At 38.4% G+C, this 25,154-nt stretch overlaps 1 protein-coding gene across 12 annotated transcripts in view; it reads left to right on the forward strand.

Moving 5' to 3' along the window:
* POLR3G (RNA polymerase III subunit G) overlaps nucleotides 1-25,154 on the forward strand; it is a 51,661-nt gene that overhangs the window by 19,807 nt on the left and 6,700 nt on the right. For 3 of the 12 annotated variants that reach the window (XM_069590107.1, XM_069590106.1, XM_069590105.1), the window contains exons 4-6: nucleotides 9,422-9,478; nucleotides 12,955-13,005; nucleotides 20,742-20,821. In XM_069590107.1, coding sequence (XP_069446208.1) covers nucleotides 9,422-9,478; nucleotides 12,955-13,005; nucleotides 20,742-20,821 — 188 coding nt within the window. Of the gene's footprint in view, nucleotides 1-9,421; nucleotides 9,479-12,954; nucleotides 13,006-20,738; nucleotides 20,822-25,154 lie in introns of all 12 variants that reach the window. The other 9 variants (XM_069590104.1, XM_069590115.1, XM_069590103.1 and 6 more) reach the window with 4 other exon arrangements.

Raw genomic sequence — 25,154 nt, forward strand, 5'->3', positions numbered from 1 at the left:
CAGTCCATGGGGTCTCTAAGAGTTGGATACGACTGAGCGACTTCACTTTCACTTTTCACTTTCATGCCTTGGAGAAGGAAATGGCAACCCACTCCAGTGTTCTTGCCTGGAGAATCCCAGGGATGGGAGAGCCTGGTGGGCTGCAGTCTGTGGGGTAGCATAGAGTCGGACATGACTGAAGTGACTTAGCAGCAACAGAAAATATATTTTTAACTTTTTGATATTTTAAAGATTACCTTTCAAAATAAAAGTGTTTTATGTTCAGTGAAATTTATGAAAACAGAAATATTAAGAAACTGAAAATCATCCTGGGACTTCCCTGGTGGTCCGGTGGTTAAAGCTCAGCGCTTCCAATGCAGGAGGTGTGGGTTTGACCCCTGGTCAAGGTAGTAAGATCCCACATGCTGTGCAGTATGCTCCCCCCCCATCCCCCCCCAAAAAATCACCTTTATTCCTTATGTCTAGAGAACAGCTACTGATATTCAGTTCAGTTCAATTCAGTCGCTCAGTCGTGTATGACTCTTCGCAACCCCATGAATCGCAGCACGCCAGGCCTCCCTGTCCACCACCAACTCCCGGAGTTCACTCAGACTCGTGTCCATCGAGTCTGTGATGCCATCCAGCCATCTCATCCTCGGTCGTCCCCTTCTCCTCCTGCCCCCAATCTCTCCCAGCATCAGAGTCTTTTCCAATGAGTCAACTCTTCGCATGAGGTGGCCAAAGTACTGGAGCTTCAGCTTTAGCATCATTCCTTCCAAAGAAATCCCAGGGTTGATCTCCTTCAGAATGGACTGCTTGGATCTCCTTGCAGTCCAGGGGACCCTCAAGAGTCTTCTCCAACATCACAGTTCAAACGCATCAATTCTTCAGCGCTCAGCCTTCTTCACATCCAACTCTCACATCCATACATGACCACTGGGAAAACCATAGCCTTGACTAGATGGACCTTAGTCGGCAAAGTAATGTCTTTGCTTTTGAATATGCTATCTAGGTTGGTCATAGCTTTCATTCCAAGGAGTAAGCGTCTTTTAATTTCATGGCTGCAGTCACCATCGGCAGTGATTTTGGAGCCCAAAAAAATAAAGTCTGACACTGTTTCCACTGTTTCCCCATCTATTTCCCATGAAGTGATTGGACCAGATGCCATGATCTTTGTTTTCTGAATGTTGAGCTTTAAGCAAACATTTTCACTCTCTTTCACTTTCATCAAGAGGCTTTTTAGTTCCTCTTCACTTTCTGCCATAAGGGTGGTGTCATCTGCATATCTAAGGTTACTGATATTTCTCCCGGCAGTCTTGATTCCAGCTTGTGTTTCTTCCAGACCAGCGTTTCTCATGATGTACTCTGCACATAAGTTAAATAAGCAGGGTGACAAGATACACCCTTTTCCTCCTTTTCCTATTTGGAACCAGTCTGTTGTTCCATGTCCAGTTTTGTTGCTTCCTGACCTGCATACAGATTTCTCAAGTCAGGTGGTCTCATATTCCCATCTCTTCCAGAATTTTCCACAGTATATTGTGATCCACACAGTCAAAGGCTTTGGCATAGTCAATAAAGCAGAAATAGATGTTTTTCTGGAACTCTCTTGCTTTTTCCATGATCCAGCGGATGTTGGCAATTTGATCTGTGGTTCCTCTGCCTTTTCTAAAACCAGCTTGAACATCAGGGAGTTCACGGTTCACGTATTGCTGAAGCCTGGCTTGGAGAATTTTGGGCATTACTTTACTAGCATGTGAGGTGAGTGCAATTGTGCGGTAGTTTGAGCATTCTTTGGCATTGCCTTACTTTGGGACTGGAATAAAAACTGACCTTTTCCAGTCCTGTGGCCACTGCTGAGTTTTCCAAATTTGCTGGCATATAGAGTGCAGCACTTTGACAGCATCATCTTTCAGGATTTGAAATAGCTCCACTGGAATTCCATCACCTCCACTAGCTTTGTTCGTAGTGATGCTTTCTAAGGCCCACTTGACTTCACATTCCAGGATGTCTGGCTGTAGATTAGTGATCACACCATCGTGATTATCTGGGTCGTGAAGATCTTTTTGTATAGTTCTTCCGTGTATTCTTGCCACCTCTTCTTAATATCTTCTGCTTCTGTTAGGTCCAGACCATTTCTGTCCTTTATTGAGCCCATCTTTGCATGAAATGTTCCCTTGGTATCTCTAATTTTCTTGACGAGATCTCTAGTCTTTCCCATTCTGTTGTTTTCCTCTATTTCTTTGCATTGATCGCTGAAGAAGGCTTTCTTATCTCTTCTTGCTATTCTTTGGAACTCTGCATTCAGATGCTTATATCTTTCCTTTTCTCCTTTGCTTTTCACCTCTCTTCTTGTCACAGCCATTTGTAAGGCCTCCGCAGACAGCCATTTTGCTTTTTTGCATTTCTTTTCCATGGGGATGGTCTTGATCCCTGTCTCCTGTACAATGTCACAAACCTCATTCCATAGTTCATCAGGCACTCTACCTATCAGATCTAGGCCCTTAAATCTATTTCTCACTTCCACTGTATTATCATAAGGGATTTGATTTAGGTCATACCCGAATGGTCTAGCGGTTTTCCCTACTTTCTTCAATTTAAGTCTGAATTTGGCAATAAGGAGTTCATGATCTGAGCCGCAGTCAGCTCCCGGTCTTGTTTTTGTTGACTATATAGAGCTTCTCCATCTTTAGCTGCAAAGAATGTAATCAGTCTGATTTCGGTGTTGACCGTCTGGTGATGTCCATGTGTAGAGTCTTCTCTTGTGTTGTTGGAAGAGGGTGTTTGCTATGACCAGTGCATTTTCTTGGCAAAAGTCTATTAGTCTTTGCCCTGCTTCATTCTGCATTCCAAGGCCAAATTTGCCTGTTACTCCAGGTGTTTCTTGACTTCCTACTTTTGCATTCCAGTCCCCTATAATGAAAAGGACATCTTTTTTGGGTGTTAGTTCTAAAAGATCTTGTAGGTCTTCATAAAACCGTTCAACTTCAGTTTCTTCAGCGTTCCTGGTTGGGACATAGACTTGGATAACTGTGATATTGAGTGGTTTGCCTTGGAGATGAACAGAGATCATTCTGTCGTTTTTCAGATTTTATCCAAGTACTGCAGTTCGGACTCTTTTGTTGACCATGATAGCTACTCCATTTCTTCTGAGGGATTCCTGCCCGCAGTAGTAGTTGTAATGGTCGTCTGAGTTAAATTCACCCATTCCAGTCCATTTTAGTTCACTGATTCCTAGAATGTCGATGTTCACCCTTGCCATCTCTTGTTTGACCACTTCCAATTTGCCTTGATTCATGGACCTGACATTCCAGGTTCCTATGCAATATTGCTCTTTACAGCATCGGATCTTGCTTCTATCACCAGTCACATCCACAACTGGGTATTGTTTTTCTTTGGCTCCATCCCTTCATTCTTTCTGGAGTTATTTCTCCACTGATCTCCAGTAGCATATTGGGCCCCTAATGACCTGGGGAGTTCCTCTTTTGGTATCCTATCATTTTGCCTTTTCCTTAATTTTTCTTCTATGTGTATATTCTTTTTTTTTTTTAATTAATCTTTATTGGCATATAGTTGGTATACAATCTTGTGTTAGGTTCTGCTGTACAGCAAAGTGAATCTGTTATACAGATACATATATCCACTCTTTCTTAGATTCTGTGCCTGTATAAGTCATTGCAGAGTACTGAGTAAAGTTCCCTATGCTATACAGTAGATTCTTAATAGTTACCTATTTTATGCACATTTCTTAGAAAATATGATTTTTGATGACTGTGTGGTATTCCATCATGTGGCTATAACATTATTCATTGTAATGTGGTTTTTTTTTTTTTTTGCCACTTTTGGTTTGCCACTTTTAGTTCCCTGCTGTTAGATTTAAGATTGTTTTTAGGTTTTTTGCTCATATATATAATGCTGTGATTTTTATCCTTATACATAAATCTTTAAGCAGATCTCTGATTATTTAATATTTAAAATTAATATTTAATATTTAAAATATTTATTTAATATTTAAAATTATTTTAAATTTTTGAAAGCCTTTACTATATTTTGGCTCACCATTGATATCAAATATAAAATGTAAAAGGTGTATTCATTCATTATGCCAAGGACAGAGAGGAGAAATTGTAGCTGGAGAAGGCTTGACAATCTCAGACTGAAAGTGAGAAGTGGTTTCAGAGGAAGGGAATACATTCCTGAGTAGTTATTTAGCACAGTAGAACTATATTGATTTTCAGTTTCTGCCCTTGAATGTTGAAATTAGAGAGATCGATATCATCCTTGAGTTCTCAAAACAACATCATTAAAACATGAGAAATTCCTATAGTGTCATCTCATTCCATTAATATTGAAAATGCATACCCTTTCCCTCTTTCTGAAAGACTTAAAATTGGATAAGAATCAAAAAGGAAGTCTTATATAGTAATACCACATGTGCCTATAATTGTAAGAAGCATTTTGGATGGGTTTATTTAACTTTTCAAAAGAAAGCTGCTTGAAGTTATATAATAAATTATTTGACATTTTACCTCAGAAGTACTGAATTTTTTTTACTTTCATGATTATGTCACATGCTTTTATCTGTTTGAGTTTAAAAATGAAATTAAAGCTCATTTTAAAGATTTAACTAAATAAGATAAAGTGAACTAATAAATACCCATTTTTATTGAAAAAAAATGATAGTGTAGGGTATACTTTACCCTTTTTAAAATTAGTCTATAGACTATGGAACATACATACTTAACCAGCTGTAACTGTTAGTAAAGTACCTATCTAATTTAAAAGTACATCATACCGTGAAGACATTTGAGTCATTAAGACCAGGAACATAATTTTCTTCCTGATTTCTGGGAGTAGCTGTCTTATACCTGGGTCAAAAGGCTCTTTACCTTTTATAACTGCTTAATGAAGTATTTAAAAGTATAAGGAATCATTTGCTACTGTTTCAGAAGAAAAATCTTGCATAGAATTTTCCAAATTGATCCAAGTATATTCTCTTTGAATATATACATGTTTACCTCTCTTTCCTGATGTAATGTTTTATTAAAACAACAACAAAAAAACCCACTGTGGTTGATATAGTATATACATATATGGTCTTCCCTGGTGGCTCAGTGGTAAAGAATCCACCTGCTAGTGCAGAAGACCTGGGTTGCATCCCAGGCTTGGGAAGAGCTGCTGGAGAAGGAAATGGCAGCCTTTCCAGTATATTTGCTTGGCAAATCTCATGGACAGAGGAGCCTGGTGGACTAGAGTCCATGGGGTACAAAAGAGCTGGACATGACTTAGTGACTAAACAACAACATATACATATATATGTGAATACAGATTAGTATAATATATACTGTAGATACACATTATATATATCTATATACACGCACAAATAGTGTGTATGTATACACACCATGAGTGGGAAAGAATTGACCAGACTGAATAGAAGTACACAGCTGTCACAGGAAGCCATATTCTAGGGAATGTTCCATCACCGTATCCTCACTACCCTTTCCCCAGCACTGACTTCCTATGTGCTTTAGGACAGAGAGACTTATGGACTAACAATGTAAAAAACTAAATCTCTAGAGACTTGGACAGATAGGGTAGGAAATCTCTTGCTGATAATCAAGTGCCTGGTGGCTCAGGGCATTGAGATTTTTCACAAAGAACCAAGGGCCCAGAATAAACATTTTTCATGTTGTTTGGTATTCCAGGTTTGTTTATAGTGTTCTGAGGTAGAAGTAATAGAAGTGACTGGCATTTTCTCTGCAGTGAAATGCATTCTTTTTATAATAAAGAGAAAAAAATCAGTGAATATTATTATTTTAATGAGTTTTAGCTCCAAAGGTACACAGAGAACATCTGGTCCAGTGGTTCCCAGCTCAGGTTCCTGAACCACTGAGGTCCTCCAAGCTAGAAAAAGGAGTGACAGTGGTGATGGTTCTGTAAGCCATTTTCAGAGCTTCAGAAACTTAATGGAAATCCTGCCTCTACCTACATTGTGACCACAAGGTCTCTTATTGAATGAATGGAGTTTGTTTGGTTTATTAACTCTCGTTGTATGGTCATGGTCCACGAGACCTCATTTTAATTTTTTAGTTTCTTTCTTGGAGCATTTCTTACTATATGTAATGATTGATATTCATAACTTATTTTTTCATAGAGATCCTCCAAGGGACAGAGAGAACTTGCTTTAAAAGAGAAGCAAAGTTATTTTGTCCTAGCACTACCTGTATTGGCCCATTGGACCCTTTCCTAAATCTAAAGTACATTTTAGAATTTCAGTGATCTTACTTTTCTTGCATCTTGAAACATTTTTCTGTTTCATCATCATAGATATTATTTCATCATTTTTTATCAATTAGCCTCTACTATGCTAGAAAATGGAGAAGGAAATGGCAACCCACTCCAGTATTTTTGCCTGGAGAATCCCATGGACAGAGGAGCCTGGTGGGCTGCCGTCTATGGGGTCGCACAGAGTCAGACACGACTGAAGTGAGTTAGCATGGGTGTATGCACTGGTGAAGGAAATGGCAACCGGCTCCAGTATTCTTGCCTGGAGAATCTCACGGACAGAGGAGCCTAGTGGGCTGCTGTCTATGGGGTCGCACAAGAGTTGGACATGACTGAAGAGACTTAGCAACAGCAGCACACTAGAAAAGACTGAAATACACAAAATGGAAGAACAATGAAATTGCATAGAAGGATTGTGCAGTACTGAAATGAATCATCACTGTTACATCATCCTTTAATTTTCTTATTGTGTTGGCCAAAGTATAATATTAATTTCTAAGAAGATATAGAATAATTCTGGAGAGACTTCTGTCTGTATAGTTGTTTTGGTTTTGTTTAGCTTTCATAGAATATAATTTAGAATTCAGAAATTGTCAGTTTCTACCCATAACTGCAGAGAAGAAAAGTGGCAGAGGAAGATGTTTCAGTTACTAGACAAATCAGAAGAGGAATGCAAAGAGACAGAAAGGAGCCCCTTGATGCTAATATTGCTGGTGGTATTGATGGTATAAGTGGAGCCTCACACTGAGTCTTCAGATGACAGTATCCTAGATGAATTTTCTCAAACTTATGAATCAATAAGTAAATGGTGTCTCTCGAAGAATGAAAAGGAAAATATGGTGTTCTCATATATAGTTAATCTTTGAAATGGACCTTATCACATAATATTTTGTGGTAGGAACATGGAAAATTCCATTTGCTAAAATGACATATGACCATATTTTTTTCTTTTTTGTTGGGTTTTATGTACCAAATATTTGTAACTAGGCAGCTGTTGAAAGCAAAGGCAAAGACAAAGATGACCGAAAGGAAATAGATTATGTAGAAGTGAAACAATTTATTGGATTGATCATATTAATTGGTAATGATATATTTAATAATGAAAATGAAAATGGCTGGGCCATCCTCTCTTCAACAGAAGTGTGAGCCATAAAAGTTTTTTAAAGCCTTACTTTTTGATGGTGCAAATACAAGAAGAACTGGACATAATGATAAGCTAGATCATGTTAATAGAAATATATTCATAATCTAGAATCACTTGGGGGGTACAGGTGTGGGAAAAGCCAGAAGTAATATGTTAGAATTTATTAAAGATGTATTTGAAGTCCAGAATCAGGATATATAAAATACTTATATTTAATGTTTACACATGACAAACTCCCAATGCACAGTTGATGCACACTTAGCTGTATTCAAAGGATGTTGCCCATTTTGGGTAAATATACCTTCAAAACCAAGAAAATAGTGGAGTATAAGTTTGAGTTTACTTAATGCTTATTAAAATTCCCAATAATTACTTTTCTTTCTTTTTAAATAACAACTCTGTTGAGATAGTGAAAGAAAGTGTTAATCACTCAGTCGTGACTGACTCTTTGTGACACCATGGACTGTAGCCCATAACCGCCAGGCTCCTCTGTCCATGGGATTCTCCAAGCAAGAAAATCCTGGAGTAGGTTGTCATTCCCTTCTCCAGGAGATCTTCCTGACCCAGGCACTGAACCCAGGTTTCCCACATTGCAGGCAGATTCTTTACCATCTGAGCCACCAGGGAAGCCTTATTGAGATAAAAATCCAGATATATAAAATTTATTTTTTACAATATACAGTTCAGTCCCTTTGAGTGTACTCACAAAATTTTGCCGCCAACAGTACCATCTAATTTATAGAATTGGTTCATCATCCTGAAAAGAGACTCCCATACCCTTTAGTATCAATCCCTATTGTCCCCTCCCTCCCTCAGCCCTTGGCACCCTGTAATCTGCTTTGTCTGTTTTAGATATTTCATATAAATGGAATCTTAATGTGTATTCTTTTGTGACTGGTTTCCTTCACGTAGCATAATGGTCTCAGGGTTCACACACAGTAAAGCATGTATCAGTGCTTCATTCCTTTTTCTGATTGAGTAATATTCCATTATATGTGTATAGCACACTTTGTTCATTCGTAGGTTGATGGACATTTGGGTCACTTCTGCAGTGGGGTTTTCATGAATAATGCTACTGTAAACATTCATGTATGTGTTTTTGTGTACCATGTCACTTTTGTTGTATATCTAGGGTCAGATGGTAAATTTTTATTTTACATTTTGAGGAACTGCCAACTATTTTCCAGAGTGGTTGCACCATTTTATATTACCTACAGTGTATGAGGGTTCCTGTTTCTCCACAGCCTTGTTAACACTTATTATTAGTTCTAGCCACCCAACTGGGTGTAAAGTGGTAGCTCGTTGTAATGCCATCCAACCATCTCATCCTCTGTCTCCTCCTGCCCTCAATCGTTCCCAGCATCAGGGTCTTTACCAGTGAGTTGGCTCTTTGCATCAGGTGGCCAAAGTTTTGGAGCTTCAGCTTCAGCATCAGTCCTTCCAGTGAATATTCAGGGCTGCTTTCCTTTAGGATGGGCTAGTGTGATCTCCAACCTCGCCTCCTCCTATCCTTTTCTCCACTGTCTTTCCCAATGGTTGTGAAAAGTGTCTCCCTGAGAAGACTAACTGACTGTGTATATTAAGTATTTACTTACTTTATTAGAGGTAAGCAAACAGCCCTCCATCCTCACTTAGGTACTTAATACCTCCCAGTTACACGAGATTTAAAGATTGGGAGCTAGAGGCCAGTGTCACGAGAAGAAAAGAGAAGATACACAGCCCTCCCATCCCCCAGCTTTTTGTGTAAGTGGCTTCCTGACTTGCCTTTGGGCTTTTGTGAAAATTCTCAGAGATGAATCAGATTATCTGCTACTGAGAACTTTAATTAGGGTTTCGGTCTCTGCTCACCCCCAGCCATTTATTCTCGGGTGCTTCTTGCCACTTCCTTGGATGTGTATTACTCTGTTTAGTATGTGTCCAGAAACACATTAAACTCCCTGTATTGGAAATAAAAGATGTTACCTGGTGTTTTCAATTATTTTAAAATTCTTTCTTTCTATCTTTTTATCCTAGATATTGAAAGATATAGTAAAAGATATATGAAGGTGTACAAAGAAGAGTGGATACCAGGTAACCATAAAACTTAAAATGTTAAAATTAATTTTCAAAGGCTATCTCCCTACCATGTCTTTTTAGGACCAATTTTCTATTTCACTATAGGAAAATAGAGCCTGGCTCTCTTCCTGTAATTAATTAGCAACATAAATCTTTTGAAAACTAAGATGAAAAGATTTTTATATTGTAACAAGGAATATTTGAAGTGATATTGTAGAAGTTCTTAGGATATTTTTTTTTTCTTTTAATAGGGCTGGCCAAACTCATTGGATTTTCCATTTTCATTTGATACAATCACAGTTTTCATCTTTAATACTAATAGTACTCACTTCTGTGTTCCTGAGTGATTTTATAGCTTTTGAGGAGGAACCAGGTCTCACTTTAAGAATATTTTCAGCCGAGCTTGTGTATCTTCCTTTCTTTTCAGCAGGCATAGACTCTTTTTGGCTGTTAATGTGCCTTTTCAACAGAACCATACCTAAGAGAGTTTTTTTTTTCCAGCATTCACAAAATTGCCTTGGTAGAGGCAAGGTGTAAGGGGCTGCAGAGATCTCATCTACTTCATTTTGTAGAAAATTAACAGTTGCTATAGAAACGCAGTGACCTGTCAAGGCAACTTGGAATATTTTAGTAAAACCCAGGTTTCCTCATTTCAGCACACTTCCCTTTGACATCTCTGTCCTTGGTGTGTTACAGAAACTGCCTGTATGCAGAAGCCTAAGTCACATTTACAGCATTGATTGCTTTCCCGAGTTGCAGCATCTCTTTTCAATGCTAATTGTTGATAATGTTGTGTCCCTCTGGAAACACTCCTCTTAGGTCTCTCATTTCTTCTACTACATAAATATTTGTCTCTGAATGATTCTGTTTAAGTCCTTTGTCATGATCACCTATGGATCATTTATGAAAAAAAAATTAGGTTGGTGCAAAAGTAACTGGTTTTCTTATTGTTGAACTTTGTTGTTTGATATTGGAATACATTCTTAAATGTGGTTATGTTATACTTCATTTTAATGCTCATTTCTTGCTTTATGTGTCTATTTGTTTTTGGCTAAGGACAAATTACTTGCCATTTAGACTAGGGAAATGATGTTAGACAAAAAGCAAATTCAAGTGATTTTTTGTTTGAGTTCAAAATGGGTCGTAAAGCAATGGAGACAGCTCTTAACATCAACAACACCTTTGGCCCAGGAACTGCTAATGAACATACAGGGCAGTGATGGTTCAAAAAGTTTTGCAAAGGAGATGAGAGCCCTGAAGATGAGGAGTGTAGTGACCAGCTGAGAGCCATCATCAAAGCTGATCCTCTTACATCTACACAAGAAGTTGCCAAAGAACTTGACATCAACCTTTCTATGGTCATTCAACATTTGAAGCAAATTGGAAAGGTGAAAGGCTTGATAAGTGGGTGCCTCATGAGCTGACAGAAAATCAAAAAACTGTCATTTTGATGTGTCGTCTTATTCTATACAACAGTGAACCATTTCTTGATCGGATAGTGACATGCAACGAAGTGTGGATTTTATTTGTCAGCTAGCAATGACCAGTGCAGTGGTTAGACTGAGAAGAAGCTCCAAAGTACTTCCCAAATCCAAACTTGCACCAAAAAAGGTTGTGGTCGCTGTTTGGTGGTCTGATGCCCACTGTCAGATCCACTCCAGCTTTCCGAATGCTGACAAAACCATTAGATCTGAGAGGTATGCTCAGCAAATCAACGAGATGCCCTGAAAACTGCAATGCCTGCAGCCAGCATTGGTCAACAGAAAGGGTCCAGTTCTTCTGTACAACAGTGCCCAACCGCACATCACACAACCAGTGCTTCAAAAGTTGAATGAATTGGGCTACAAAATTTTGCATCATCTGCCATATTCACCTGACTTCTCACGAATTGACTACCATGTCTCCAAGCATCTTGACAAGTTTTTGCAGGGAAAATGCTTGCATAACCAGCTGGAGGCAGAAAATGATTTCTGAGAATTGCTCAAATTCTGAAGCACAGATTTTTATGCTATAGGAATAAACAAACTTATTTCTCATTGGCAAAAATGTGTTGGTTGTAATGGTTCCTATTTTGGTTAATAAAGATGTGTTTAAGCCTAGATATAATGATTTATAATGAAGAAGAAGGGTGAAGAAGGCTGAGTGCTGAAGAATTGATGCTTTTGAAATGTGGTGTTGGAGAAGACTCTTGAGAGTCCCTTGGACTGCAAGGAGATCCAACCCATCCATTCTGAAGGAGATCAACCCCAGGATTTCTTTGGAAAGAATGATGCTAAAGCTGAAACTCCAGGACTTTGGCCACCTCATGCGAAGAGTTGACTCACTGGAAAAGACTTTGATGCTGGGAGGGATTAGGGGCAGGAGGAGAAGGGGACGACCCAGGATGAGATGGCTGGATGGCATCACTGACTCAATGGACGTGAATCTGAGTGAACTCCGGGAGTTGGTGATGGACAGGGAGGCCTGGCGTGCTGCGATTCATGGGATGGCAAAGAGCTGGACATGACTGAACAACTGAACTGAACTGAACTGATAATGATTTAAAATTCACAGTCTGAACCTGCAATTACTTTTATACCAACCTAATATTTAAAGCAAAATTTATTAGTTCAGGAAAAATAGCTTGAGATATAAAAGTATTTTCTACAAACAGTACTGAGTTTTTTATTAGTAGGCAGCATTTTTTTAATCTATTTTCATGTTGCTTCACTTTTCTGATTGTCTCTAAGCTTAAAAAAGAAGAACAAGTGACAAATTAGAGGAATTATTTAGCTAATGCAGGCAAAATCATTAAATGGAAGGAATTTACTTTTCCACAGCTATTTCTATTTTTAATTTTAAAGTCTTCCTATAATTATTAAATTGTTTAGTTTTACATATATTAGGATTATGGTCACATATTTTAACTTTGAAAAAATTTTTTCATTATGTAAGAAATACATATCAACTACAGAACATGTACAAAACACAGAATAATTGAATAATAAATTACATTTAAGGAAAATAGCTATAATCCCAACACAAGGAATTACTGTAATATTTTGTTTCCAACCTAGAGCTTTCTCTGCACAAATATACATCTGTTGAAGCATTTACATGTTAGGTTTATTCTTTTAATGGAATTATATATATATTGTTTTAAAAACTTCTAAAATTTAACAGTGTATTATGAATAACTTGTCATGCCCATAAGTATTTTTCTATATTTTTTCATTATGAAAATTCTTGTACTTGAAATTAATTATATAAATATTATTTAACTTAAAAGAATATTATAGAAATTTTATAAGTATTTCAAAGGTATTTTAATGAATTTTTTCTTTGTAGGAGAAAATATATCACTATTATAGTTTAATCCCCAGTAAATCTATACAGATACTCAATTTTATTTCCATTGCATGAGGCACTCTCATGTTCTTTAAATAGTTATACCCAGTGCCAGTAATTCCCAGAGGAAACAGCCCTTTTTATTTCTCCTTTTGTACACACAGATTGGAGAAGACTCCCTAGAGAGTTGATGCCAAGGAAAAAATGCAAAAAAGGTACATTAACTAATGTAAGAATAATCCAGATAGGAAAAGGTTATTGCTTAACTTCTATCTATATGAAATTGTCAATATAAAGTTACACTCAATGTTCTAAATGCTTTTTCTGAAAGTATTTTTGATATTTTGATTATTTTATCAGTGTTTTTTGCTTTTGACTTTTTGTTTGTTTTCCCCTTAATTAGGAATTTTGAAGTGCTAGGAAAGACTTTTCAATTATGTAGATATTCTCATTTGTATATTTGAAATTTTTTTAATGATTATACTGGCTTTAAGTTTTTAACTACAACATTTGGAACTGGTAACATTTGGGAACTGGTAGAATAGAACTTTATGGTGTACGTAAAATGCCGAAGTGAAAGTTTTTGTTGTGTTGTTCATTCATAATCCCACCAAATAAAAAGCTGTTGAGCATCTACTATTGCCAGCCCCTGCGCTAAGAGGGATAAGCCAGTGAGCAAAGGAGGAGCAATCCTCACCCTCAGAGAGCGTACAGTCAGATGGAGTAAAGACATTCAGCATAGCACACCGTCTTCACTGGGAGGTCAGGGAAGGGTTTGTTGAGGAGACGCAGTTGAACTCCAGATTGAATGATGAGTACGAGCTTGCTGTGGTGAGGTCATGGGAGTGACGCTGGAGAAATTGGGTTTGTTAATGTGTTTTTCTTGTTGAGTCTTAAGAGTTCTCTGTGTGTTTTGGATACTAATCTGTTGGGAAAATATTCCTGCTGTGTGTCTCTCCTTTCCTCTTATACCACTGCAGCATTCACAGTACTTCTGACACTAGATTTAGGGAGTTATTTTTTCCTGCATATCAAACAGTTCTCTGCAACACCAACTACGTCTTATCATTTAATTCAGTTCTGACACTAACTGGAGTTAGCGCTGATCCCACTAAGGGCTCAGTCCCAGGAGACTGCTCCCCGCTACAGATGTCAGTCTCAAGTATAGTGTGTCTTCAGGTTTCCCACAACTGCTGTCTGCATTGGCTACCAGTTGGAGGTTCCCATGACCCTCCCTGGTGGAATTAGATTTACCTGAACAGCTCACGGAACATGGTGATGTATTTACTGATATTTACCAGTTGACTATAATAAAGGTTATGATAAAGACCCAGATGAACAGTCAAGTGAAAAGAGGCATAAGGTCAAGTCTGGAAGGTCACCCGTGCATGTCTGTAGAGTTGGGATGTGTCGCCTTCCTGTTCACGAATATGTTCACCAATCCAGAAACTCTTGGAACAGCATACTTTGGGGATTTTTATGGAGGCTTCATCACATAGGCCTGATCAGTCATTAACTCAGTCTCCAGCCCCTTTCCCCTTTTCCAAGGATTCTGATCATGGCTGGATATATCTGGTAACCAGCCCCATCCTGAAGCCACCCAGCACCCCACTGAGAGTCACCTCCGTAGAATAAAAGAGACTCCTGTGCTCAGTTGCTTCAGTTGTGTCCAGCTCTTTGCAACTCCATGAGTGGCTCCTCTGTCCAGGGGATTTTCCCAGCAAGATTACTGGAATGGGTTGCCATGCCCTTCTCCAGGGGATCCTCCCAACCCAAGGATCGAACCCATGTCTCCTGCATTGGCAGGCGGATTCTTTTACCTGCTGAGCCATCAGGGAAACTCCAAAAGACACTCCTATTGTCCAGTAAATTCCAAGGGATGTAGATTCTTCTTAGAACAACAACAAAAAATTATGTTATCACTTAGGAAGTTTTAAGGGTTTTAGCAGTTCTCTGCCTGGAACCAGATGCTGAGACTAGTATATATTTGTTTCTATTTCACACAGTCCTTTTTCAAATATGTCTTTTGCAAACATTTTCTCCCATTCCATTGTTTGTCTTCTTAGTCTCTTGACACTGTCTTTTACACAGAAGTTTTGAGTTTTAATGTAGTCCAGGTCATCTGTTCTTCTATTCATGGATCATGCCTTTGGTTTTGCATCTCAAAAGTCATCACCAAGCTCAAGGTCACCTAAATTTTCTCTTACGTTATCTTTTAAGAGTTTAATAATTTCATGTTTTACATTTAGGACTGTGATCCATTGTGAGTTACTTTTTGTGAAGGGTGTAAAGTCTGTGTAAATTTATTTTTTTTGCACGTGGAAGTCCAGTTGCATTTTTCTATATTTATGTGGGTCTCTTTCTGGGCTCTCTATTCTGTTTCATTGATCAATGTATTTATTCACCTATACCATAGTTTTGATTACAATAAGTTTATAGTATGTTTTTAAAATCAGGTAGTACCATCCTCTAACTTTGTTATTTTTCTTCAGTATTGTGTTGGCTGTTCTCAGTCTTTTGCGTTCCATCTATATAGTAGAGTCAGTTTGCTGGTATCTGTAGAATAACTTACTAGAATTTTGATTGAGGTTGCATTGAACTTATAGATGGAATTGGGAAGACAAGACATCTTGAAGATACTAGCTCTTCCTGCCAATGAATATGGAATATGTCTCCATTTGTTTAGTTCTCTGATATCATTATTCAAAGTTTTATAGTCTTCCTCATATAGGTTGTGTATGTATATATTTTGTTAGACTTATATCTAAGTATTTCATTTTGGGAAGTACTAATGTAAATAACACTATGCTTTTCACTTCAAATTCCACTAGTTCATTGTTCATATATAGGAAATCTGTTGAATTTTGTGTATTAACCGTATATGCTGTAATCCTGCTGTAATTTCTTATTAGTTCCCAGTTTTTTAGCCCATTCTTTCAGATTTTCTACATATTGTCTATGAACAAAGAAAGTTTTATTTCTTCCTTCCCAATCTACATACCTTTTATATCCTTTTCCTATCTTAGTGTATTAGCTAAGACTTCTAGTACAATGCTGAAAAGCCCCTGGAGAATGAAATGGCAACCCTCTCCAGTATTCTTGCCTAGAAAATCCCACGGAGAGAGGAGCCTGGTGGGCTACATCCATGGGAGCAAAGAGTTGGACACGACTAAGCCCACACAGCAGCATGAATGATACTAGTTATGCCCTAGTGGATCACGAATTTTTAGCAGACTTTAAGGGGCTGAAAAGAATATATCTGATTTGGAGGAATTCATGTTCAAATACATCCCACAACTGCTCATCCTTAGAAGCCCATGGACACATTAAAGATTAGTAAAAGCTTCCAGTGCGTCAGGCTTTTCATTTGTTGAAAAGCAAAACAACAGCAAAACTTTCCTTTTCCATTCTGCTCTCATATTTTTGTTGCATATTATACAAATTTTGTGTTTTGTTCCTGGTAAGCTTATATACTCTCTTTTTTTAAAAATGGTCTCCCCTGATTTACAAGAAAGTAGATAATACCTAAAGAGCCAAAACAGAAAAGGTTTGTTTCTTGAAGATCCAGCTATTGGCAGGTGTTGTGTTGAAAGAAATAAAAAAATTCAAATATATGCATGTATTTGGCCAAAGATTAAAAAAAAAATGTAAATGTTTTGGGGTTGAAACAGTCTTTTAACAGATTTTAGTAATTTTACACTTCTTTTCCAATTATAAATAAAAGAATTGGGCATTACAAAAACCAGAATGGAATGTAGCAAAAATTGCTGAATGGACTTGAATATGCAGCTGTGACTTTCTTGGCTAAGAGATTAATAATTATTATAAGTTTATTTACCTGACCATGTTCTATAATATCCATCTAGCAGATTTATGTGTTATGAAATTTAAATAATTTGACAAAAGTTCCTTAGACAAAAAGACTTCTTGATGTAATTTACATTTCTAGCTAGTGATTTCTGAAATCAGTAATGTATGTTGAGAGCTTGTTCATATATGATATGATATTTTACATGCTACAATTCAGATTAAACAGTCTTTGCCCTCAAGGGAAGCAGAGAAAGTTACCCATCATTAAATCTAGCTTTTTTTTTAAAAATAACTTTTGTTCAAGCAAAACCTCACTAATATATTTGTTCAGGAGTCTCAAACTTTAGAGACTCCCCAAAGGGCAATTTGGTATAAAACAATAAATTGTAAATTCCATTAGTTATGAGTCATGTCCACAATCTAAAAATTTCTTCTTCTGTAGGTTAAATGTTAATCTTTAACAGAATTACATCTTTCTGAGCCATATTTTCCTGTTACCAAGTAATTTCTAAGTATTTAGCTCGATTTTGGGAAAGGATGGTAATACTTTGTGATCACAATGGGACAGTTTTTAACATTATCAATTTTGTAACATAACATCATAACTTTTGTAACATGTCAGTTTTGGTAACTGACTACCAAGATCTATATGTGAAACAGTTCTCTATACCCTGCAGTTTCACAGTACCCTCAAAATGCAATATTATTTGATATAGCTTAAAAATTATGTATCCCAAAGCCATTAAAGGGCTCCCTTAGTAGCTCAGACAGTAAAGCACCTGCCTGCAATGCAGGCGACCTGGGTTCTGTCCCTAGGTTGGGACGATCCCATGAAGAAGGAAATGGCAACCTACTCCAGTGGTCTTACCTGGAGAATTCCATGGACAGAGGAGCCTGGCAGGCAACAGTCCATGGGGTCACAAAGAGTTGGACATGACTGAGTGTTATTATTGCTTTGAGTTTTCAGATTCATGTGATTGATATGTTCCATTTAACTATTTTATTCTTCATTTCAAAGATAATACTATGTTGCCCTGAATATAACCTCTTTCTCATCTTTTCAACCACTGGCAAATGTGTGTTTATTCTGCACTTGTTTGTTTTTTAATTGAAATGTACTTGATTTTGTTGGTTTTCAGTCACTCAGTCGTGTCCAACTCTTTGCGACTCCATGGACTGCAGCACACCAGGCTTGCCTGTCCTTCACCGTCTCTCCTTCACTCATGTCCATTGAGTTGGTGATGCCATCCAACTGTCTCATCCTCTGAATCACCCTTCTCCTCTTGCCTTCAGTCTTTCCCAGTATCAGGGTCTTTTTCAGTGAGTCAGCTCTTTGCATCAGGTGGCCAAAGTACTGGAGTTTCAGCTTCAGCATCAGTCCTTCCAATGAACATTCAGGGTTTGTTTCCTTTGGGATTGACTGGTTTGATCTCCTTGCAGTCCAAGGGACTCTCAAGAGTCTTTGCCAACACCACAGTTCAAAAGCATCAATTCTTCAATGCTCAACCTTTTTTATGGTCCACCTCTCACATCCATATGTGACTGCTGGAAAAAACCATACCTTTTGACTATATGGACCTTTGTCAGCAAAGTAATGTCTCTTTTTTCAAAGCACTGTCTAGGTTTGTCATAACTTCTCTTCAAAGGAGCAAGTGTGTCTTTTAATTTCATGGCTGCAGTCACTTTCCGCAGTGATTTTGGAGCCCAGGAAAATAAAGTCTGTCACTGTTTCTGTTGTTTCCCCAATTATTTGCCATGAAGTGATGGGACCGGATGCCATGATCTTCTTTTTTTAAATGTTGAGTTTTAAGCCAGCTTTTTCACTCTCCTCTTTCACTTTCATCAAGAGGCTCTTTAGTTTTTCTTCACTTTCTGCTGTAAGGGTGGTGTTATCTGCATATCTGAGCTTATTGATATTTCTCCCCACAGTCCTGATTCCAACTTGTGCTTCATCCAGCCCGGCATTTCTCATGATGTAAGGGCTTCCCTTGTGTCTCAGCTGGTAAAGAATCCTCCTGCAATGTGGGAGACCTGGGTTCGATCCCTGGTTGGGAAGATCCCCTGGAGAAGGGAAAGGCTACCCACTCCAGTATTCTGGCCTGGAGAATTCCCTGGACTATAGTCCATGGGGTCACAAAGAGTCGGACACGACTGAGTGATTTTCACATTCACTTTGCATATAAGTTAAATAAGTCAGGTGACAATATATAGCCTTGACGTACTCCTTTCCCAATTCTGAAGCAGTCTGTTGTTCCACGTCTGGTTATAACTGTTGCTTCTTTGCCTGCATACAGATTTCTCAGGAGACAGGTCAGGTGCTCTGGTATTCCCATCTCTTTCAGAATTTTCCACAGTTTGTTGTGATCCACATAGTCAAAGGCTTTAGTGTAGACAATGAGGCAGAATTCTCTTGGTTTTTCTGTGATCGAATGGATGTTGGAAATTTGATCTTTGGTTCTTCTGCCTTTTCTAAATCCAACTTGTACATCTGGAAGTTCTAGGTTCATGTACTATTGAAACCTACCTTGGAGAACTTTGAGCATTACCTTGCTAGCATGTGAAATGAGTGCAGTTGTGCTGTAGTTTGAAAATTCTTTGGCATTGCCTTTCTTTGGGATTGGAATGAAAACTGACTTTTTCCAGTCCTGTGGCCACTGCTGAGCTTTCCAAATTTGTTAGCATATTGAGTGCAGCACTTTTGCAGCATCATCTTTTAGGATTTGAAATGGCTCACCTGGAATTCCATCATCTCCACTAGATTTGTTGATAGTGATGCTTAGGCCCACTTGACTTCACACTCTAGGATGTCTGGCTCTAGCTGAGTGATCACACCATCATGGCTATCCGGGTCATGAAGATCTTTTTTGTGTAGTTCTTCTGTGTATTCTTGCCACCTCTTCTAAATATATTCTGCTTCTACCATTGTTGCAGTTTTGGCCCTGATGTCATAAATTGCCAGTTCAAATTTTTAGTAAAATGTCTGGTTGTATAACAGACCAAGATGAACATAGCCTTTAGCAGGTAGCTGTTGCTGTGTGTCATTACTCTGCGCCTTTACCAAACAACAGGTCTTGCTCAGCTATTGCTCGTTGCCTCAGTGGCCCTGTCCCCAAGCAGCCAGCTGTCAATGAGGGACCACTGGGGAAGTGATTCAGTCAAGGACTGGTGGTGGGTGGTCATCATGTGGAGAGTGAGGTCAGAGGCAGATTTAGGCCTTCTGCTGGAGGCCCTTCAGCTTACCCAGTCTTGGGCCAGCAGCTGAGCATAGGGGCCCAGGGAACAGACTGGAGACTATGTCCTGCTGGGCTCCAGAGCCTTCACTAAAGCCCTCCACTATCTGTGGTTCAGGCCTTCGGTGAGCCTTTCCCCCATACCTGTCTCTGCAACCTAATAGCAGAGGCTGTCTGTCTGGGTCACAGTCTGTGAGACCTGGTGCCTCCCTTTTGGGCACCTGAGGAGACTGAGGGCCAGTTGAGCTGGGCGCCTAACTCTCTCAGGGATGACAGCTGGGTAGGATGTGGGAACCTGGCCCTGAAAAAGCCGCCAGCTGAGATTTGCCTCCTCTTAGCCAGGACTGGGACCTTGGCGGGTGAACGTCGTGCCTTGGGACTTTGCCCTTTGTTGTCAGGACAGAGGATAGCGTTCATCTGGTAGAGGTTTTCAGGAACATCACTGCCTGATCATGACCTGACTGAGCAGCCTGCAGCTGCTACCCACGCCCGTCCCCCACCTTTTGCTTTTAGAGGGGCTTGCGAAAGCTTGCAGTAACTTTGGGCTTCCTAGCGCATGAGCCACGTTTGTACGGCTCCTTGTGCAAATCTGTGGTAAACCTTTCTCTGTTCCAAACTCTAATGTTCAGTATTGACGGGCTTCACTGTGCATCAGGCACACGGGCTTGTGATTTCGGTAACAGTTGCAGTCTTAGAAAATATCCTATTAAGTGGTTATCATTTGCTCCTTATCATAGAAAATTACTAATGTGTGCTGATTTATTTTTTTCATTCTTTAAGTTAATTCAGCCTGCAAATTAGGTGTCCAGTGTGCCATACCACCCTGCTAGATGGCATATTAAAAGGCGAAGACATTCAATACACAATTGCTGTTATACAAAAATGTGTTACCAGTGGTTTTACTTCAGCAGGCGCCAAATCCAAAAAGGCAGAGGATGCAGGCAAAGGCCCTTCACTTACAAATCCTGTGGATGTATTGAAAAAAATTGAGGTAAGGTTTTCTTCTCACTATAAGAACAGACTGAGAAAATATCATACCTCTTTTTGTCTTCTGCAGCCTTTCCACCTTCTGTCTCTATTAAATGACTTGTGAATTTGGCAGAGTCAAGCCCAGCATACCGGGTAGCTAGCAATGTTTGAACAATGTTGGCTGGGAACTATGGGGGCTCCATCCTATTCTCTCTACTACCCACCTGTTAGCTTGCCTCACCTTCTATCATCTGCCTCTTTTCCACTCTATTCCTCTTTTCCTCTTGAATTATGCATGAGAAGGAAACATAAATGTATATCTCTAAAAACCTCTCATTTTTTTCTCATATTGGTATATGTGTATTTTTAATGCTTTTATTCTGTCTTATGTCTAAAAGATTCTATTGAGGGAAAATCCTTTCTTATGGCACTTATTTTTATTGCCTTTTAAAAAATACTTGCAAAATAAAAAGATGTAAAATTCTAAAAATTAATAAACTGAAAATATGCCCTCCGATCCTTGCCCCTAGCCATCCATCCAAGTCCCCTATTAGAGACAGCCAATGTTACCAGTTTCTTATATATCCTTCCAGAAACATTTTATACATAGAAAATACTATTTTTTTCTTTTTAATAACAAAAAGTAACATATTGCACTCTTTGCCTTTTTATCTTATTACTTAAAATATGTTGGCTTCTGTATCAGTCTACAAAAGAGTTCCATCATTCTTTTCTTTCTTTTTTTTTTGGCTACACTATAAGAATGAACCATAATAAATTTAATCAGTAAACTGTTGATGGATGTTACATACGTGGCTGTCCTGGCTGTGATTGTTCGTTAAAAAGTATTTCACAGAGGATAGGAAGCTCTGTGAAATACCAGGGGGCTCCCCAGGGGGCACTAGTGGTAAAGAACCTGCCTGCCAACGCAGGAGACATAAAGAGATGCAGGTTCAACCCCTGGGTCAGGAAGATCCCCTGGAGGAGGGCATGGCAACCCACTCCAATATTCTTGCCTGGAGAATCCCAAGGACAGACGAGCCTGGCAGGCTCCGGTCCATAGAGTCGCAAAGAGTCACACAGGACTGAAGCGCTTAGCACACTCACGTGTTTCATTTAGTGTTTCACTATTAGAAGTAATGCTGGGACTTCCCTGGCGGTCCAGTGGTTAAGGCTCTGAGCTTTCACTGCAGAAGGCGCACGCATTTGATCTCTGGTTGGGAACTAAAATCCCACATGCCATATGGCATGGCCAAAAAAAATTTTTAATTAAAAAAAATATATATATATATACACACATATATATAAACAGTGGAACAGTGAATCCATGTTAAGTATGTGATTTCACTTGTGAAAGGTAGATTTCTAGAGATAGACTTGCTAGGTTAATTGTTATATGTACTGTATAATATAGAAAATATGGATAATATGCATAAATAATGGCAGATCATTCTCCATAGAAGTTATTCCAGTTTATTCCCTTATTCCCACTGTCAATGCATGAATTACCTTGCATTGATTGTGATAATGATGATGATGATGATATAATTATGATAGCAGCTATTGCTTTTTGAGAACTTTTTATATAGCAGGCTCTTTTTTACATCCGTTATGTCCTTAAGACTTCATAACAACAAAGAGAATAGGTATTATTATTCCTTATTTACCAGTGAGGAGGTCAAGGCTTTAAAACTTGCCTGACCAAGTTAGCATAGCTACATGGTAACTGAAACTTTTTTTTTTTTCTCATTTTTCCTTTATGGAAAAATCTTTCATTCACCCTTTAAAGATAATCAGTGAACATTGCTTTAAGTTTCTACTCCCTGCAAGGTGTAGGATGAGCACAGCTGATAGAAGGCACTTAGGAACAATCTGTGACTTAAAAACCTCAGTGTCTAAGGAAGAAGGTAAGATGTGAACTGAACTACTTTAGTGTTAAGGATTAGGACTTAGTTGGCTGCAACACAGAAGGTGGTGGTCCCTGGTCAGTGTCTGAAGGGTTCCCTGCTGCCCGGGACCGCCTCTCTCAGCCATGGTGCCAAAGCCTGTCTGCCGGACTACTCTGCTGCACTGACCTGTTCCTCAGGCTCCTCCACGTCTTTGCTCTAAGCTTGGAAATCTTGGTTAAATTTTACTTTTGACCAGTACAGGCGCTGAAGATCACTTGTCTGAAAATCAAGCCAGGAAGATTGTTGAAGGAGTAGCGATAAGTGTCAGGTTTAACTGGGATAAAATGATGGATGGGGTTGCAGAACTAGCCACCTTGTATTGACTGAACACAGATTCTGACTGTTCTTAAAACTTCCTGGAAAGAAGTTGCTCAGATGAGATGTGCTATAAGGAAATTTAGTCTGGACCTCTGGATGTGGTGTCTCATCAGAACAAATTGTATCTCCTTATGCCCTAAATTTAAACACCTTTTTTCATCACGCACATTGTCAAAACTGGGGTTTTAAATCTAGAAATCCCAATAAGTTAGCAACTTTAATAGAGCAGTTAGCTTCCAGATGACTCAATTATTCATTTCTTCAGCAAAAGTCATTGCAGGTTTTCTTTAATAAAACTTCTGTGGAGAGGGAATGGCATCCACAGTCACATCTTATGGTGGGAATAGTCAGACAGCAGTAAACTAATACTTGGGCGTATTTCTGTATGACATGCTTCTAGGTGAATGTCTCTGTTGGGTGGTCAACAGTAGTTAAACAAAAAGGACTGTTTCCTGCCCATAAGTTAACTGTTTTTAAAGTGTTTGCACATTGTGTGTTTTACATTGTTATTCCCATTGTTCTTAAATCCATACAGTAGTAAGGGCAAATAGTTACATCTCACAGAAGAGAAAATGGAGATTACTAAATAGACAGATGAGGACTAATAGCCTAACACAAAGGGAATGACTTGATGAGACAGTGTGTGGGAGGCCATTTTTCTAAATTTTATAAATCTGATATTCCTTAATTGATTTAGGTATTTTATTGGTTTGATTTACGTCTACGTGATAGAAATACAGTTGAGGTTATTTATTTGGAGATAATTGAGATGGCAGTATTGGAAATCAAGACCTCCCACTCCCTACATAGACTGAATGAATTCTATATTTAAAAAATATTTTTACATAACTGGTTTAAATAATTCTATTGCTAATTATGAAATGAGAGCTAACAGCATGATTTTTCAGATATAGCATATACTTTGCACAGAGTTAAAAATAGCCCTACAGTTCACTTTAAACTACAGTCTTGTGGGATGTAGGCCTTTTTACTAGGGTTTGATTAAAATAGAAGATAAAAATGTTATATCTTAATTAACATTAACATAGCATCATTTTATATATAGGTGCGTATCTATAGACATTTCAAAATATCTGTAAATACTATTTTGTTTGCTTGCAATTTTCCAAAGGGACTGCCAGGTGGTAAAAATTGCACACATTATATTGTAGTAATAACTCATAAAAGGTAACATGGGTCAGTAGCCCCAGTATGAAGATAAATCATCTTATATCTATTACCTTCATTTTATTTGTAGCTAAGCGGGGTAGGGTGACAAGAAAGGTGGAGTTTGAATTTTTATTAAAAATTGAGACTATCTGATGTAGTCTTTCATTGCCTTTCAGTTCAGTTCAGTTCAGTCGCTCAGCCGTGTCCGACTCTTTGCGACCCCATGAATTGCAGCACGCCAGGCCTCCCTGTCCATCACCAACTCCCGGAGTTCACTCAGACTCACATCCATTGAGTCGGTGATGCCATCCAGCCATCTCATCCTCGGTCGTCCCCTCCTTCTCCTGCCCCCATTGCCTTTGCTTTCCTTAAATTCATATTTGAGTGGATTTTTAAAAATATTTAAGAGCCAAATGAAATAAAGTTGTAGTTATGCCAAATACAAAGTATGTTTTCTCTCTGTATGTAATCTACAGAGCCAATATCTTACAATAAGGTGCAGTATGTACAGATTTTTGAATTAGAGTTCTGATTACTGATTAAGAATAATAATGTTTTAGCTAAACTGATCTTATGCCTCAATTTTGAGTATTTATATATAAAACTATTGCTGTTCCCCACCTCTTAGAAAACTTGTGAAATTCTGTCACTTGTGCAAATTAAACATAGATAGATTAGTGAGTGGATAATAACAGTAATGAAAACAGGTCACTTTTATCAAATGGAAAATAAATGTTGGTAGTCATAATAGAAATATAAAGATATAATCTTAAAGTTAAATCTGTGTCTTATGAGAAGGTGGCATAGTGATATTAACAAGGTAAGTGGAGCCTTACCTTAATCAAAGATTTTCTAACTCTGTATCTCTTCTTTGCCTCCATTCTTAGGAGTGTTAATAAGTACTAATATTGACTCAGA

Source organism: Ovis canadensis, chromosome 5 (assembly GCF_042477335.2).
Source record: "Ovis canadensis isolate MfBH-ARS-UI-01 breed Bighorn chromosome 5, ARS-UI_OviCan_v2, whole genome shotgun sequence".
Lineage (NCBI taxonomy): Eukaryota > Metazoa > Chordata > Mammalia > Artiodactyla > Bovidae > Ovis > Ovis canadensis.